The 14,399-nt window shown below is 40.4% G+C and overlaps 1 protein-coding gene across 1 annotated transcript; it reads right to left on the bottom strand.

Annotated features, from left to right (window-relative positions):
- Positions 1-509: 509 nt before the first annotated feature.
- LOC311119057 (23 kDa integral membrane protein-like) lies at positions 510-9,760 on the bottom strand (the record flags this gene model as incomplete). The annotated part of the gene is made up of 9 exons (XM_084193809.1): positions 510-671; positions 1,516-1,599; positions 3,299-3,373; positions 5,234-5,371; positions 6,042-6,137; positions 6,244-6,318; positions 6,860-6,982; positions 9,303-9,362; positions 9,701-9,760. The coding sequence occupies 9 exons, from the start codon at positions 9,758-9,760 to the stop codon at positions 552-554; spliced, it is 831 nt and encodes a 276-aa protein (XP_084049935.1). The 3' UTR covers positions 510-551.
- Positions 9,761-14,399: the final 4,639 nt, after the last annotated feature.

Here is a 14,399-nt window from a genome sequence, read left to right as displayed (position 1 = left end):
CAGTAATGATTTATATAATATAATTTCATTTAACTCTGAGCTAGTTGTTTACTGGCATGATACATGTTGTTTGCGAGGGTGAAAAACCTTTCACCGTGTTGGACAGATACTCATAATGCCGTATTCATTCACCATTGTGATACCACACTTATGCACTCACTATTAAACTTGCAGTTCATCTTTTTTTTAATGCACTTCAAAAACAAGGTACAATAGTTAGATCTGAGGGGAACAACTGGCATTTATCATGTACAGAAAACCACAGAAAACCCAGACTTTAACCACTGATGCACATTCTCAAACAGTGCAACAGAGGCTGGCTCCCACAAGTGGCAATGCAACACTTTAAAATAGCATTTTTCATTTGAGTGCATTTATTGTGTAATAAAAAACAAAAACATTTCAGGCACTGGAATTTAGACGTGTTGATTTCCACTGTAGCTTGTGTTCCAAATAAAAGACCAGCAGTAGGATAATAGTTTGGAAAATATATATAAATAATCTTCTCCTCCTCATGCAGAGGATGGTTATCTGTGGTGTTGACGCTGAGGTCAGGTGAGAGCTAGAGGACTGAGTTGGTACTTGACTCTGTCGAGGCTGTCGTTGAGCGGTGGCTCTGTGGACCGAAGCTGGAGGGCCAGCAGTACCAGAGACATCACGATGGCAGCAATCTGGAATACAGTGGAACAGATCAAGTTGAAATGTTCCCGTTTATTTACAATGTATAACACGTTAAAATAAAAATAACAAAACATAATATAACATATAGAAATTTGCACAGAATAATGTGCTTTTTATTCACTCATATCCACAACAATAAGTCCACATTGTGGTATTGAACCATAGTTGTGCTAAATGCTACACTTGTCTTGCATCTAAAGACATAACACCTGGGGGAGGTAATAGTAGCTTCACAATAAAACATTAATCAACATTAAACATTAAAACAATAACAGTAGCATCACAATAAAACATGAATCAACATTAAACATTAAAACAATAACAGTAGCATCACAATAAAACATGAATCAACATTAAACATTAAAACAATAACAGTAGCTTCACAATAAAACATGAATCAACATTAAACATTAAAACAATAACAGTAGCTTCACAATAAAACATGAATCAACATTAAACATTAAAACAATAACAGTAGCATCACAATAAAACATGAATCAACATTAAACATTAAAACAATAACAGTAGCATCACAATAAAACATGAATCAACATTAAACATTAAAACAATAACAGTAGCATCACAATAAAACATGAATCAACATGAAACATTAAAACAATAACAGTAGCATCACAATAAAACATTAATCAACATTAAACATGAAAACAATAACAGTAGCATCACAATAAAACATGAATCAACATTAAACATTAAAACAATAACAGAAGCATCAAAATAAAACATGAATCAAAATTAAACATTTAAAACAATAACAGCAGTAGGTTTAAAATAAAACATGAATCAACATTAAGCAATACAAATCAGTGGTCATACCATAGTGGTGGCAAATGTAGAGATGAATCCGATCATGATCTGAATCAGGAGGATCATGTGTCTCTTCAGGATGGGACCACAAGGCTGGAACAGATAAAGATGGCATTGTAACAGCCATATAATTAGATAATAGAACTCATTATTACAATTACATATTAGTAATTGAATAGTATCTCTGTGGTAACAGCTCTCTTAATTCTTTTGTGGTTTATCATGTAACTTTGGAGTCAGTTTAGTCCAATGCTAGCTAGCTTTCACTGAAAATTGTTGCATCAAAATAAAATAGAAAAAACTTTCAGATACAGTGGGGGAAAACAGTATTTAGTCAGCCACCAATTGTGCAAGTTCTCCCACTTAAAAAGATGAGAGAGGCCTGTAATTTTCATCATAGGTACACGTCAACTATGACAGACAAAATGAGAAAAAAAATCCAGAAAATCACATTGTAGGATTTTTCATGAATTTATTTGCAAATTATGGTGGAAAATAAGTATTTGGTCAATAACAAAAGTTTCCCAATACTTTGTTATATACCCTTTGTTGGCAATGACACAGGTCAAACGTTTTCTGTAAGTCTTCACAAGGTTTTCACACACTGTTGCTGGTATTTTGGCCCATTCCTCCATGCAGATCTCCTCTAGAGCAGTGATGTTTTTTGGGCTGTCGCTGGGCAACACGGACTTTCAACTCCCTCCAAAGATTTTCTATGGGGTTGAGATCTGGAGACTGGCTAGGCCACTCCAGGACCTTGAAATGCTTCTTACGAAGCCACTCCTTCGTTTCCCGGGCGGTGTGTTTGGGATCATTGTCATGCTGAAAGACCCAGCCACGTTTCATCTTCAATGCCCTTGCTGATGGAAGGAAGTTTTCACTCAAAATCTCACGATACATGGCCCCATTCATTCTTTCCTTTACACGGATCAGTCGTCCTGGTCCCTTTGCAGAAAAACAGCCCCAAAGCATGATGTTTCCACCCCCATGCTTCACAGTAGGTATGGTGTTCTTTGGATGCAACTCAGCATTCTTTGTCCTCCAAACACGACGAGTTGAGTTTTTACCAAAAAGTTCTATTTTGGTTTCATCTGACCATATGACATTCTCCCAATCATCTTCTGGATCATCCAAATGCACTCTAGCAAACTTCAGACGGGTACTGGCTTAAGCAGGGGGACACGTCTGGCACTGCAGGATTTGAGTCCCTGGCGGCGTAGTGTATTACTGATGGTAGGCTTTGTGACTTTGGTCCCAGCTCTCTGCAGGTCATTCACTAGGTCCCCCCGTGTGGTTCTGGGATTTTTGCTCACCATTCTTGTGATCATTTTGACCCCACGGGGTGAGATCTTGCGTTGAGCCCCAGATCGAGGGAGATTATTAGTGGTCTTGTATGTCTTCCATTTCCTAATAATTGCTCCCACAGTTGATTTCTTCAAACCAAGCTGCTTACCTATTGCAGATTCAGTCTTCCCAGCCTGGTGCAGGTCTACAATTTTGTTTCTGGTGTCCTTTGACAGCTCTTTGGTCTTGGCCATAGTGGAGTTTGGAGTGTGACTGTTTGAGGTTGTGGACAGGTGTCTTTTATACTTATTTTCCACCATAATTTGCAAATAAATTCATTAAAAATCCTACAATGTGATTTTCTGGATTTTTTTTCTCAATTTGTCTGTCATAGTTGACGTGTACCTATGATGAAAATTACAGGCCTCTCTCATCTTTTTAAGTGGGAGAACTTGCAATATTGGTGGCTGACTAAATACTTTTGTTCCCCACTGTAAGATTGCTTTACCTTGCTGTACACCCAGCGCTCCTGGGACACTGAAGTTGTAGTTTGTCCATGTGTGTTATTGTTCTGGCAGTCTGGCTTCAGAAAAACACGGAGACAGATAAACGGGATCAAATTTCTTTATAGGTCACCACAAGCCTCTGTAATGTTTCAAGTCTGTTTAAAGCTACAATCCTTAGTTGCTACATCCAGTTTTGGACTTATACATGTATTATACAGTTGAAGTCGGAAGTTTACATATACCTTAGCCAAATACATTTGAACTCAGTTTTTCACAATTCCTCACATTTAATCCTAGTAAAAAATTCCCTGTCTTAGGTCAGTTAGGATCACCACTTTATTTTAAGAATGTGAAATATCAGACTAATAGTAGAGAGAATTATTTATTTCAGCTTTTTATTTCTTTCATTATATTCCCAGTGGGTCAGAAGTTGACATACACTCAATTAGTATTTGGTAGCATTGCCTTTAAATTGTTTAACTTGGGTCAAATGTTTTGGGTAGCCTTCCTCATGATGCCATCTATTTTGTGAAGTGCACCAGTCCCTCCTGCTGCAAAGCACCCCCACAGCATGATGCTGCCACCCCTGTGCTTCACGGTTGGGATGGTGTTCTTCGACATGCAAGCTTCCCCCTTTTTCCTCCAAACATAATGATGGTCATTGTGGCCAAACAGTTCTATTTTTGTTTCATCAGACCAGAGGACATTTCTCCAAAAAGTACAATCTTTGTCCCCATGTACAGTTGCAAACCGTAGTCTGTCTTTTTTTATGGCGGTTTTGGAGCAGTGGCTTCTTCCTTGCTGAGCGGCCTTTCGGGTTATGTCGATATAGGACTCGTTTTACTGTGGATATAGATACTTTTGTACCTGTTTCCTCCAGCATCTTCACAAGGTCCATTGCTGTTATTCTGGGATTGATTTTCACTTTTTGCACCAAAATACGTTCAACTCTAGGAGACAGAACGCATCTCCTTCCTGAGCGGTATGATGGCTGCGTGGTCCCATACTTGCGTACTATTGTTTTTACAGATGAACGTGGTACCTTCAGGCGTTTGGAAATTGCTTCCAAGGATGAACCAGACTTGTGGAGGTCTTGGATGATTTATTTTGATTTTCCTATGATGTCAAGCAAAGAGGTACTGAGTTTGAAGGTAGGCCTTGAAATACATCCATAGGTACACCTCCAATTGATTCAAATGATGTCAATTAGCCTATCAGAAGCTTCTAAAGCCATGACATCATTTTCTGGAATTTTCCAAGCTGTTTAAAGGCACAGTCAACTTAGTGTATGTAAACTTCTGACCCACTGGAATTGTGATAAAGTTAATTATAAGTTAAATAATCTGTCTGTAAACAATTGTTGGAAAAATTACTTGTGTCATGCACAAGGAAGATGTCCTAACCGACTTGCCAAAACTATAGTTTGTTAACAAGAAATTTGTGGAGTGGTTGAAAAACAAGTTTTAATGACTCCAACCTAAGTGTACGTAAACTTCCGACTTCAACTGTATATACCCATTGATTCTTAAACAATATAACTTATAAATGGCTCATGAGCTTAGTTCAACTGTCGTACCTCATCAGAACCCCAAATATAAGCTTGTTTTACTCCAATGTTTGTAGACAAACACTGTATAGCCTCAAAACTATAATGTTGATATCATGGATGGTCAGTCTTTGCCTCTATAGCTCTGTCTATGAATTGGAGAGGGGTTACATTTCTCCAGACCCATCCCTCAGCTGTTTATCATTTAAATGACTAAAGGCTGGCCCCAAGGCTATCTTATGTCTCCATTTCAATTTCATCTTTTGTTTTTCTCGATCCGTTGGCTGCTGCTGTTAGTCATCTCTGTGCATCTAAAATGTCTTCAATGTTAAGACGGCCTTAGCTCTACTTGTCCATCTCCTGACAGTAAGGTAACTGTAGGTGAGCTCACCATGGTGTTCTGTAGGCCTGGATTTACAGTCTCACAACCACCGTCGACTGAGTCATCTGGAGGAGGTAGAGGACAGTAGCAGGAGAGCGGAATGTGACAACCCCAGTCTGAGTGGCCACGCAGTCCACAGCATTGATCCTAATGGACAAAAAAACATAAACAAACCAACCAAAAAAAGAACACTAATCTCCAAATATCAACATTTGTTCAATTGTACAACAACAAACACAATTAGTCGCGTCCCGAGTGGCGCAGCGGTCTAAGGCACTGCATCGCTGTGCTTGAGGCGTCACTACAGACCCGGGTTCGATCCCAGGCTGTGTCACAGCTGGCCGTGACCGGCGGCACACAATTGGCCCAGCGTCAGGGGAGGGTTTGGCCGGCCGGGATTTCCTTGTCCCATCGTGCTCTAGCGACTCCTTGTGGCGGGCCTGGGCGCCTGCAAGCTGACTTCGGTCGCCAGTTGGACGGTGTTTCCTCCGACACATTGGTGCGGCTGGCTTGCGGGTTAAGCGAGCAGTGTGTCAAGAAGCAGTGCGGCTTGGCAGGGCCGCGTTTCGGAGGACGCATGGCTCTCGACCTTCGCCTCTCCCGGGTCCGTAGGGGAGTTGCAGCGAAAAAAATGGTCCGCTCTGTATGTTTTTGCCAACTATTCTGGCTACCATTGTCAAGAAATGGATTAATGGCAATTATGATGGTGTTAAAGTTAATACAGATCTGGCAATGCTAACAAAATTCAGACAAGTTGGCTGAAGCTAATACAGATCTGAAGCCAGATTGATTGATTGATTGATTGATTGATCATTACTGATGCCTGGAGTTTGTTCAGCTCCCTCTGAAACTGTGGTTCAGTATCGTGAAGAGGAGTCACAGAGTGAAACCTTCTGTCCAGAATCTCCTCCATCTAAAGGAATAAATAACACGTTATTATAACATCACTCACTGTTTATTAACATTACAACAGTTTGTATTGTTAACTCAATTACATTTTTTGGGAAGGAAGTGGGTACCTTTGGTTGGGCACGAACCATCGGCACAGTGATTATTACGATGGCTATGAATTCACAGGTCATGAAAACAACATACTGTAGAAAGAGAGAGATTTTATATATATTTATATATTTAGAGAGAGAGATATAGAGACAGAGACAGACAGAGACAGGTTAACGACATGCACATTTCCCCCCAAAAAACCTGTCCTAATCATTTATTATAGTTTGTCTAGATTTGATTTGAAAACTATCAGATGAATTTGAATAGTAACACAAATCAATCCTATAACTCTGAGCTATGAGACTAAGCTGTTAGAAACCAGGGTTGTTGTCAATTCCATTTCAATTCCAGTCAATTTAGAAATTAAACCAAATTCCAATTCCAAAATCAACATTTTCCTCATTAAAAAGCATTGAAAAGACAGAATTCTAATTTAATTGTACATCCTGAATTGAATGGAATTTAAATGGAATTGAGCCCAATCCTGTTAGGCTGCATTTACACAGGTAGCCCACTTCTGAACTTTTTGCCACTAATTGGTATTTTGACCAATCAGATCTGTTTTTTTGCCACTAATTGGGCAAATGATCAGAGTTGGGCTGCCTGTGTGAACGGAGCCTTAGAGACACTTACCAGGATCAGAAGTATTCTCTTGTCTTTGTAGGCAGCGTAGCCTCCCAGGATGGAGAAAAGTACAGTGATGGGTCCAAACACATTTAGTACGTACATCTCATGGAGGGTACTCCGATGGTCAAACTGCACTCACACAAATAATAAAGGTCAATGAAAAAACAATAAAGGTCAATTACACTGCCTTCGGAAAGTATTCAGACCCCTTGACTTTTTTCCACATTTTGTTACATTACAGCCTTATTCTAAAATGGATTAAATAAAACAATTTTCTCAGCAATCTAAACACAACCCGTAATGACAAAGTGAAAACAGGTTTTTAGAATTTTTTGGAGAAAAAAAACAACATCTTATTTACGTAAGTATTCAGACCCTTTGCTATGAGACTCGAAATTGAGCTCAGGTGCATCCTGTTTCCATTGATCATCCTTGAGATGTTTCTACAACTTGATTGGAGTCCACCTGTGGTAAATTCAATTGATTGGACATGATTTGGAAAGGCACACACCTGTCTATATAAGGTCCCACAGTTGACAGTGCATGTCAGAGCAAAAACCAAGCCATGAGGTCGAAGGAATTGTCCGTAGAGCTTCGAGACAGGATTGTGTCGAGGCACAGATCTGGGGAAGGGTACCAAAACATTTCTGCAGCATTGAAGGTCCTCAAAAACACAGTGATCTCCATTCTTAAATGGAAGAAGTTTGGAACCACCTAGACTCTTCCTAGAGCTGGCCGCCCGGCCAAACTGAGCAATCGGGGGAGAACGGCCTTGGTCAGGGAGGTAACCAAGAACCCGATGGTCACTCTGACAGAGCTCTAGAGTTCCTCTGTAGAGATGGAAGGACAACCATCTCTGCAGCACTCCACCAATTAGGCCTTTATGGTAGAGTGGCCAGACGGAAACCACTACTCAGTAAAAGGCACATGACAGCCCACTTGGAGTTTGCCAAAAGGCACCTAAAGACTCTCAGGCCATGAGAAACAAGATTCTCTGGTCTGATGAAACCAAGATTGAACTCTTTGGCCTGAATACCAAGCGTCACATTTGGAGGAAACCTGGCACCATCCCTACGGTGAAGCATGGTGGTGGCAGCATCATGCTGTGGGGATGTTTTTCAGCGGCAGGGACTGGGAGACTAGTCAGGATCGAGGCAAAGATGAACGGAGCAAAGTACAGAGAGATCCTTGATGAAAACCTGTTTCAGAGCGCTCACGACCTCCGACTGGAGCGAAGGTTCACCTTCCAGCAGGACAACGACCCTAAGCACACAGCTAAGACAACGCAGGATTGGCTTCAGGACAAGTCTCTGAATGTCCATGAGTGGCCCAGCCAGAGCCCAGACTTGAACCCGATCGAACATCTCTGGAGAGACCTGAAAATAGCTGTGTAGCAACGCTCCTGTAACGACTTCCGCCGAGGCTGCCTCCCCTCCTTGTTCGGGCAGGCTTCGCTGTTCGTCGTCACCGGAGTGCTAACCACTGCCGCCCCAATCATCATATCAATTATCTTGTCAATCACACACACCTGGTTCTATTCCCCTAATTAGTCCATGTATAAGTGTTCCCTCTGCCCCCTTGTCCTTGTGGGTGATTGTTTGTTGTGGAGGTTAGTAGCTCGGTGGAGCTCTTGTATTTGGTATCGACGGGAGTATTTTTCCCGTGTGCCTTGTATTTTCCAGTGCACCTGTTTTGTGCCCTGGAGTGTGTTTGACGCATTTCTGCGTAAACCTGTATTTTTCTGATTAAAGCCTGTTTCTGTGATTTACCCTCCTGCGCCTGACTCCTTCAACACCACCTTATCACAGCTCCCCATCCAACCTGACAGAGCTTGAGAGGATCTGCAGAGAGGAATTGGAGAAACTCCCCAAATACAAGTGTGCCAAGCTTGTAGCGTCATACCCAAGAAGACTCGAGGCTGTAATCGCTGCCAAAGGTGCTTCAACAAAGTACTGAGTAAAATGTCTGAATATTTATGTAAATGTGATATTTCCGTTTTTTTTTTTATAAATCAGCAAAAATGTCTAAAAACCAGTTTTTGCTTTGTCATTATGGGGTATTGTGTGTAGATTGATGAGGGGGGAAAAAGAATTTAATCCATTTTAGAATAAGGCTGTAACGTAACAAAATGTGGGAAAAGTCAAGGGGTCTGAATACTTTCTGAATGAGCCTTTAACATCTGAGAAAGGAAGAGCAGGATACAGTATTGTTGCATCTTTGTGTTGCTGTCAAAATCACTTTAGGTGACGTACTGTAGGTTTTTACAATGTAATTTCACATCAGGAAATGTTAAGGTCAGTTAAATGACCTGACAACTTTGGTAATTTACAATTAATTGTAAATTGTGTTATTATTTTATTACATAAAGAATTTTGTGGCAGCAGAAGAAACTCTTCTGAGATAAAAAAAAACAAAAAAACAACAACAACCACATTTGTCCAGTTCTTACCTCAGGAGGGTGTTGAAAGCTGTATGAAACCCCAACTACAAACAGAAAGACACCAGATACCTGGAAGTATAGATATTTTAGGTATGTTACGGTATGTTTCATATGTATTAGGATACCGTATGAGGTCATTATTGGCAACATACTACACTGCATATTATACAATATAGATATACTTCAATATGTTTTCAATTTTGTATTGCACTTTAGACTAACGTTTTGTTTTTCAATTACCTTTTTTAGTTACTAAATGTCACACAAGTGCTTTTAATGTGATTTCTACACTGTTATAATGATGAATCCATAACATAACCCATTAACTAACTAACTAAATAATAAACAAAAAATAAATCAGAACCAGCAGGTCAAAACACTTAAATGTAATCCGGTCACATACTTACCAGAAGCAGGACATTGAAAGTGATGCATAGTCCTCTCACGTAAGTTCTGCCATTCCCCATAGTGGGATAAATAAGTCCTCGATCCCAAAACAGTTGCTTCAAACTATAACTGGACGTATAACGGACTGAACGCAGGACCCTGCATGGTGATTTACTGTGTTTAAAAGAGGACCCTTCAACTTGTTTCTGTTAGAGGGTGGAAAATGACCAAGTTTGGAAGGTTGTTTCTTTAACTACTATGTGCATTGGCAGAAAGCCCTTGGTTACCAACTACAGCAGAAGAAACTGATCAAAATAAGGAGTTTTCTTTTCCTCTTGCCAGTTGAAAACACTTTAGTGAAACTTGGCCTTTATCTGGCGTTAAGGGAAGCATTAACACTTGTCTGGGCATCTGTAGGTTCCTCTTCCTAGTGAATTAGATGAAAACATAGTAGACGCTGTACTTTATATTAATCAAACTAAGTGTGGTGTAGGTTAGGATAACTGAACATTTTTAAAGTTGATATAACTCAGAATACTTGATGCAGCACAATAACTTGAAATAGTAAGTTGAAAAAGCAAATATTAGTTTTCAGTGGATACAGTCCAGTGCATAACTTAAACGCCCCTCATATGATTGGCTCTGCTACCTCGCTCTGTCAAGGAGCTGTAACCTTCAGTCTGCACAGCGTAACAATGAGCCGACGAGTTCAGAAAGGAATGCCATTTGTAATCAGACGTCCAAGTCAAGGGCACTGCCATTAAACAGAAAACATAAACACCTTTTTCAATTTAATTATTTTCTAAAAGATTAATATTTCAGTCATAGTTGCCAAATTCAGTAGCATTGAAGTGGAAGTTTTAGATTTTTTTTCGGGGTCAACGCCGCAAGTGTAGACGGGCAGCTCTTAGAGAGTATGTGAAAGGGTGGGATAAGATTACTCAAGGCCACTGCAGCACCTTTGGCTGTGTTTACACAGGCAGACCAATTCTGATCCATTTTTTTCACTAATTGGTCTTTTTGACCAATCAGATCAGCTCTGAAAAAGATCTAAAGTGAAAAGATCTGATGTGATTGGTCAGAAGACCAATTAGTGGAGAGAAAAAAAAATCTGAATTGGGCTGTTGGTTTTGGTTGTGTTTCAGATTATGTTGTGCCCAATAGAAATGAATGGTAAATAATATATTGTGTCATTTTGGAGTCACTTTTATTGTAAATAAGAATAGAATATGTTTCTAAACACTTACTACCAGGATTACGGATAATCCTGGATAAGTGGTGAATAATGATGAGTGTGAAAGTTAGACGCACAAATATTATACCCCCAAAAAAATGCTAACCTCCCATGTTATTGTAATGGTGAGAAAAAAACGTCACAAAATGTTGTCATAATATATGCGCGAACTGTTTCCACTGGGAAGCATGTGACAAACTAACCCCAAACCCCTAACCTAATTTAAAAACAATTACGAAATTCCACATGGGGTTCGCTGGTCAGTCACATCCCTTTAGTTTTTCCAACATCCTGGTACGGAGGAGGTGGCGGTTGATAAACGCTGGTGTAGGGAGGAGCATGTGGTTGAAGGCGGCATGGGAGGAGCTTGTGTGGAAGTCAGCATGGGTGCATGGGAGGAGCTTGAGAGGAGCTTGAGTGGAAGGCAGCATGGGAGGAGTTGTGTGGAAGGCAGCATGGGAGGAGCTTGTGTGGAAGGCAGCATGGGAGGAGCTTGTGTGGAAGGCAGCATGGGAGGAGCTTGTCATAGTCTAATTTCTGTAGATGTAAGACCCAGTCTGACCTCAGTAAGAACACAGGACTCTCCTTGGAGAGGAGAGCAGTAACAGGAGGAGGGGACATGAGAACCCCGATCTTCATACCCGTTGACCAATCCACAGCATTCCCCCTGTTCAGATTGAACAAATTTGCATTTGCATTTTGGGTAATTTAGCAGACGCTCTTATCCAGAGCGACTTACAGGAGCAATTAGGGTTAAGTGCCTTGCTCAAGGGCACATCGACAGATTTTTCACCTAGTCGGCTCGGGGATTAGAACCAGCGACCTTTCGGTTACTGGCACAACGCTCTTAACCACTAAGCTACCTGCCGCCAACATATAGTAAGTTACATTTAAAAGACAGGAACCAGAATGAAGAAAAAAGGTCAAAAGGAAAAACATTTGTGTCTCTATTGTTTTAGTACTGTAGATGTGTTCTATTGATCTAGTTTAGACCAGTTTAACTGATCATAGAAAGCCACATCCTGTTAGAAAATAACTTACAATGGTTTGTAATTCCATCAGTTCTGGTACCAGATCTTTTCCATTTGTGTCCAAAGGGATGTAGTTTTCATACCGGGCTTTCATCATAGTTGGAAACTGGAGAAAAAATATATATTGATTGGACACTTCATAATCCCAGTCCAAGTCCAGAACAGACTATGGGAGGTGCACAGTACTACATGGAACTCTAGTCTATATCAGGTAACTGATGCAAGCAATAGAATCAGATTTTTTTTTAAATCAGGTAATAATACACCTTATGGAACAGCGGGGACTGTGAAGAGACACACACACAGGTACAGACACACGCATACGCATACATTGTAATATTGTCGTATGGTGGTACTCTACATTTTGTATTGTAGATATGTAGTGGTGTAATAATGTTATATGATGTACTGTTTTATCTTTTGTTTTATATGTAATGTAAGTGCTTTAATATGTTTGGACCCCAGGAAGAGTAGATGCTGCCATGGCAACAGCTACTGGGGATCCCTAATAAATACAAATAAAAAATACAGAATTCAATAAATACCAATGTTGTTTTTAAATAATAAAAAAAACTTGAAAATGGACATGAACTTGTAATTCTGTCCTACTTGTGGTGGAAGTAACTTACAATGGTTTGTGTGCACTGAGATGTACTTTTAATACAAGGCTTTCATCATATTTGGAAACTTTAAAAATAAAAAAATAAAAATAAATGATTGGACACAATTAAATACAGTGGGGAAAAAAAGTATTTAGTCAGCCACCAATATTGCAAGTTATCCCACTTAAAAAGATGAGAGAGGCCTGTAATTTTCATCATAGGTACACGTCAACTATGGCAGACAAATTGAGGGGAAAAAATCCAGAAAATCACATTGTAGGATTTTTAATGAATTTATTTGCAAATTATGGTGGAAAATAAGTATTTGGTCACCTACAAACAAGCAAGATTTCTGGCTCTCACAGACCTGTAACTTCTTCTTTAAGAGGCTCCTCTGTCCTCCACTCGTTACCTGTATTAATGGCACCTGTTTGAACTTGTTATCAGTATAAAATACACTTGTCCACAACCTTAAACAGTCACACTCCAAACTCCACTATGGCCAAGACCAAAGAGCTTTCAAAGGACACCAGAAACAAAATTGTAGACCTGCACCAGGCTGGGAAGACTGAATCTGCAATAGGTAAGCAGCTTGGTTTGAAGAAATCAACTGTGGGAGCAATTATTAGGAAATGGAAGACATACAAGACCACTGATAATCTCCCTCGATCTGGGGCTCCACGCAAGATCTCACCCCGTGGGGTCAAAATGATCACAAGAACGGTGAGCAAAAATCCCAGAACCACATGGGGGGACCTAGTGAATGACCTGCAGAGAGCTGGGACCAAAGTAACAAAGCCTACCATCAGTAACACACTACGCCGCCAGGGACTCAAATCCTGCAGTGCAGACGTGTCCCCCTGCTTAAGCCAGTACATGTCCAGGCCCGTCTGAAGTTTGCTAGAGTGCATTTGGATGATCCAGAAGAGGATTGGGAGAATGTCATATGGTCAGATGAAACCAAAATATAACTTTTTGGTAAAAACTCAACTCGTCGTGTTTGGAGGACAAAGAATGCTGAGTTGCATCCAAAGAACACCATACCTACTGTGAAGCATGGGGGTGGAAACATCATGCTTTGGGGCTGTTTTTCTGCAAAGGGACCAGGACGACTGATCCGTGTAAAGGAAAGAATGAATGGGGCCATGTATCGTGAGATTTTGAGTGAAAACTTCCTTCCATCAGCAAGGGCATTGAAGATGAAACCTGGCTGGGTCTTTCAGCATGACAATGATCCCAAACACACCGCCCGGGCAACGAAGGAGTGGCTTCGTAAGAAGCATTTCAAGGTCCTGGAGTGGCCTAGCCAGTCTCCAGATCTCAACCCCATAGAACATCTTTGGAGGGAGTTGAAAGTCCGTGTTGCCCAGCGACAGCCCAAAAAACATCACTGCTCTAGAGGAGATCTGCATGGAGGAATGGGCCAAAATACCAGCAACAGTGTGTGAAAACCTTGTGAAGATTTACAGAAAACGTTTGACCTGTGTCATTGCCAACAAAGGGTATATAACAAAGTATTGAGAAACTTTTGTTATTGACCAAATACTTATTTTCCACCATAATTTGCACATTAATTCATTAAAAATCCTACAATGTGATTTTCTGGATTTTTTTCTTCTCATTTTGTCTGTAATAGTTGACGTGTACCTATGATGAAAATTACAGGCCTCTCTCATCTTTTTAAGTGGGAGAACTTGCACAATTGGTGGCTGACTAAATACTTTTTTTCCCCACTGTAAATACCAGTGTTTTAAAATATTTGTTTATTTTTATGGACTAGAACTTGTAATTCTGTCCTACCTGTGGAGGAAGGTAGTAGGCCAGAAACCCCAGTCCAAGGTATCGAAGACAA

Source organism: Coregonus lavaretus, assembly GCF_964263955.1.
Source record: "Coregonus lavaretus genome assembly, contig: HAP1_SCAFFOLD_829, whole genome shotgun sequence".
NCBI classification, from domain to species: Eukaryota; Metazoa; Chordata; class Actinopteri; order Salmoniformes; family Salmonidae; genus Coregonus; species Coregonus lavaretus.
Note: the sequence above shows the minus strand (reverse complement) of the source record. Positions and strands in the feature narration are given on the sequence as shown.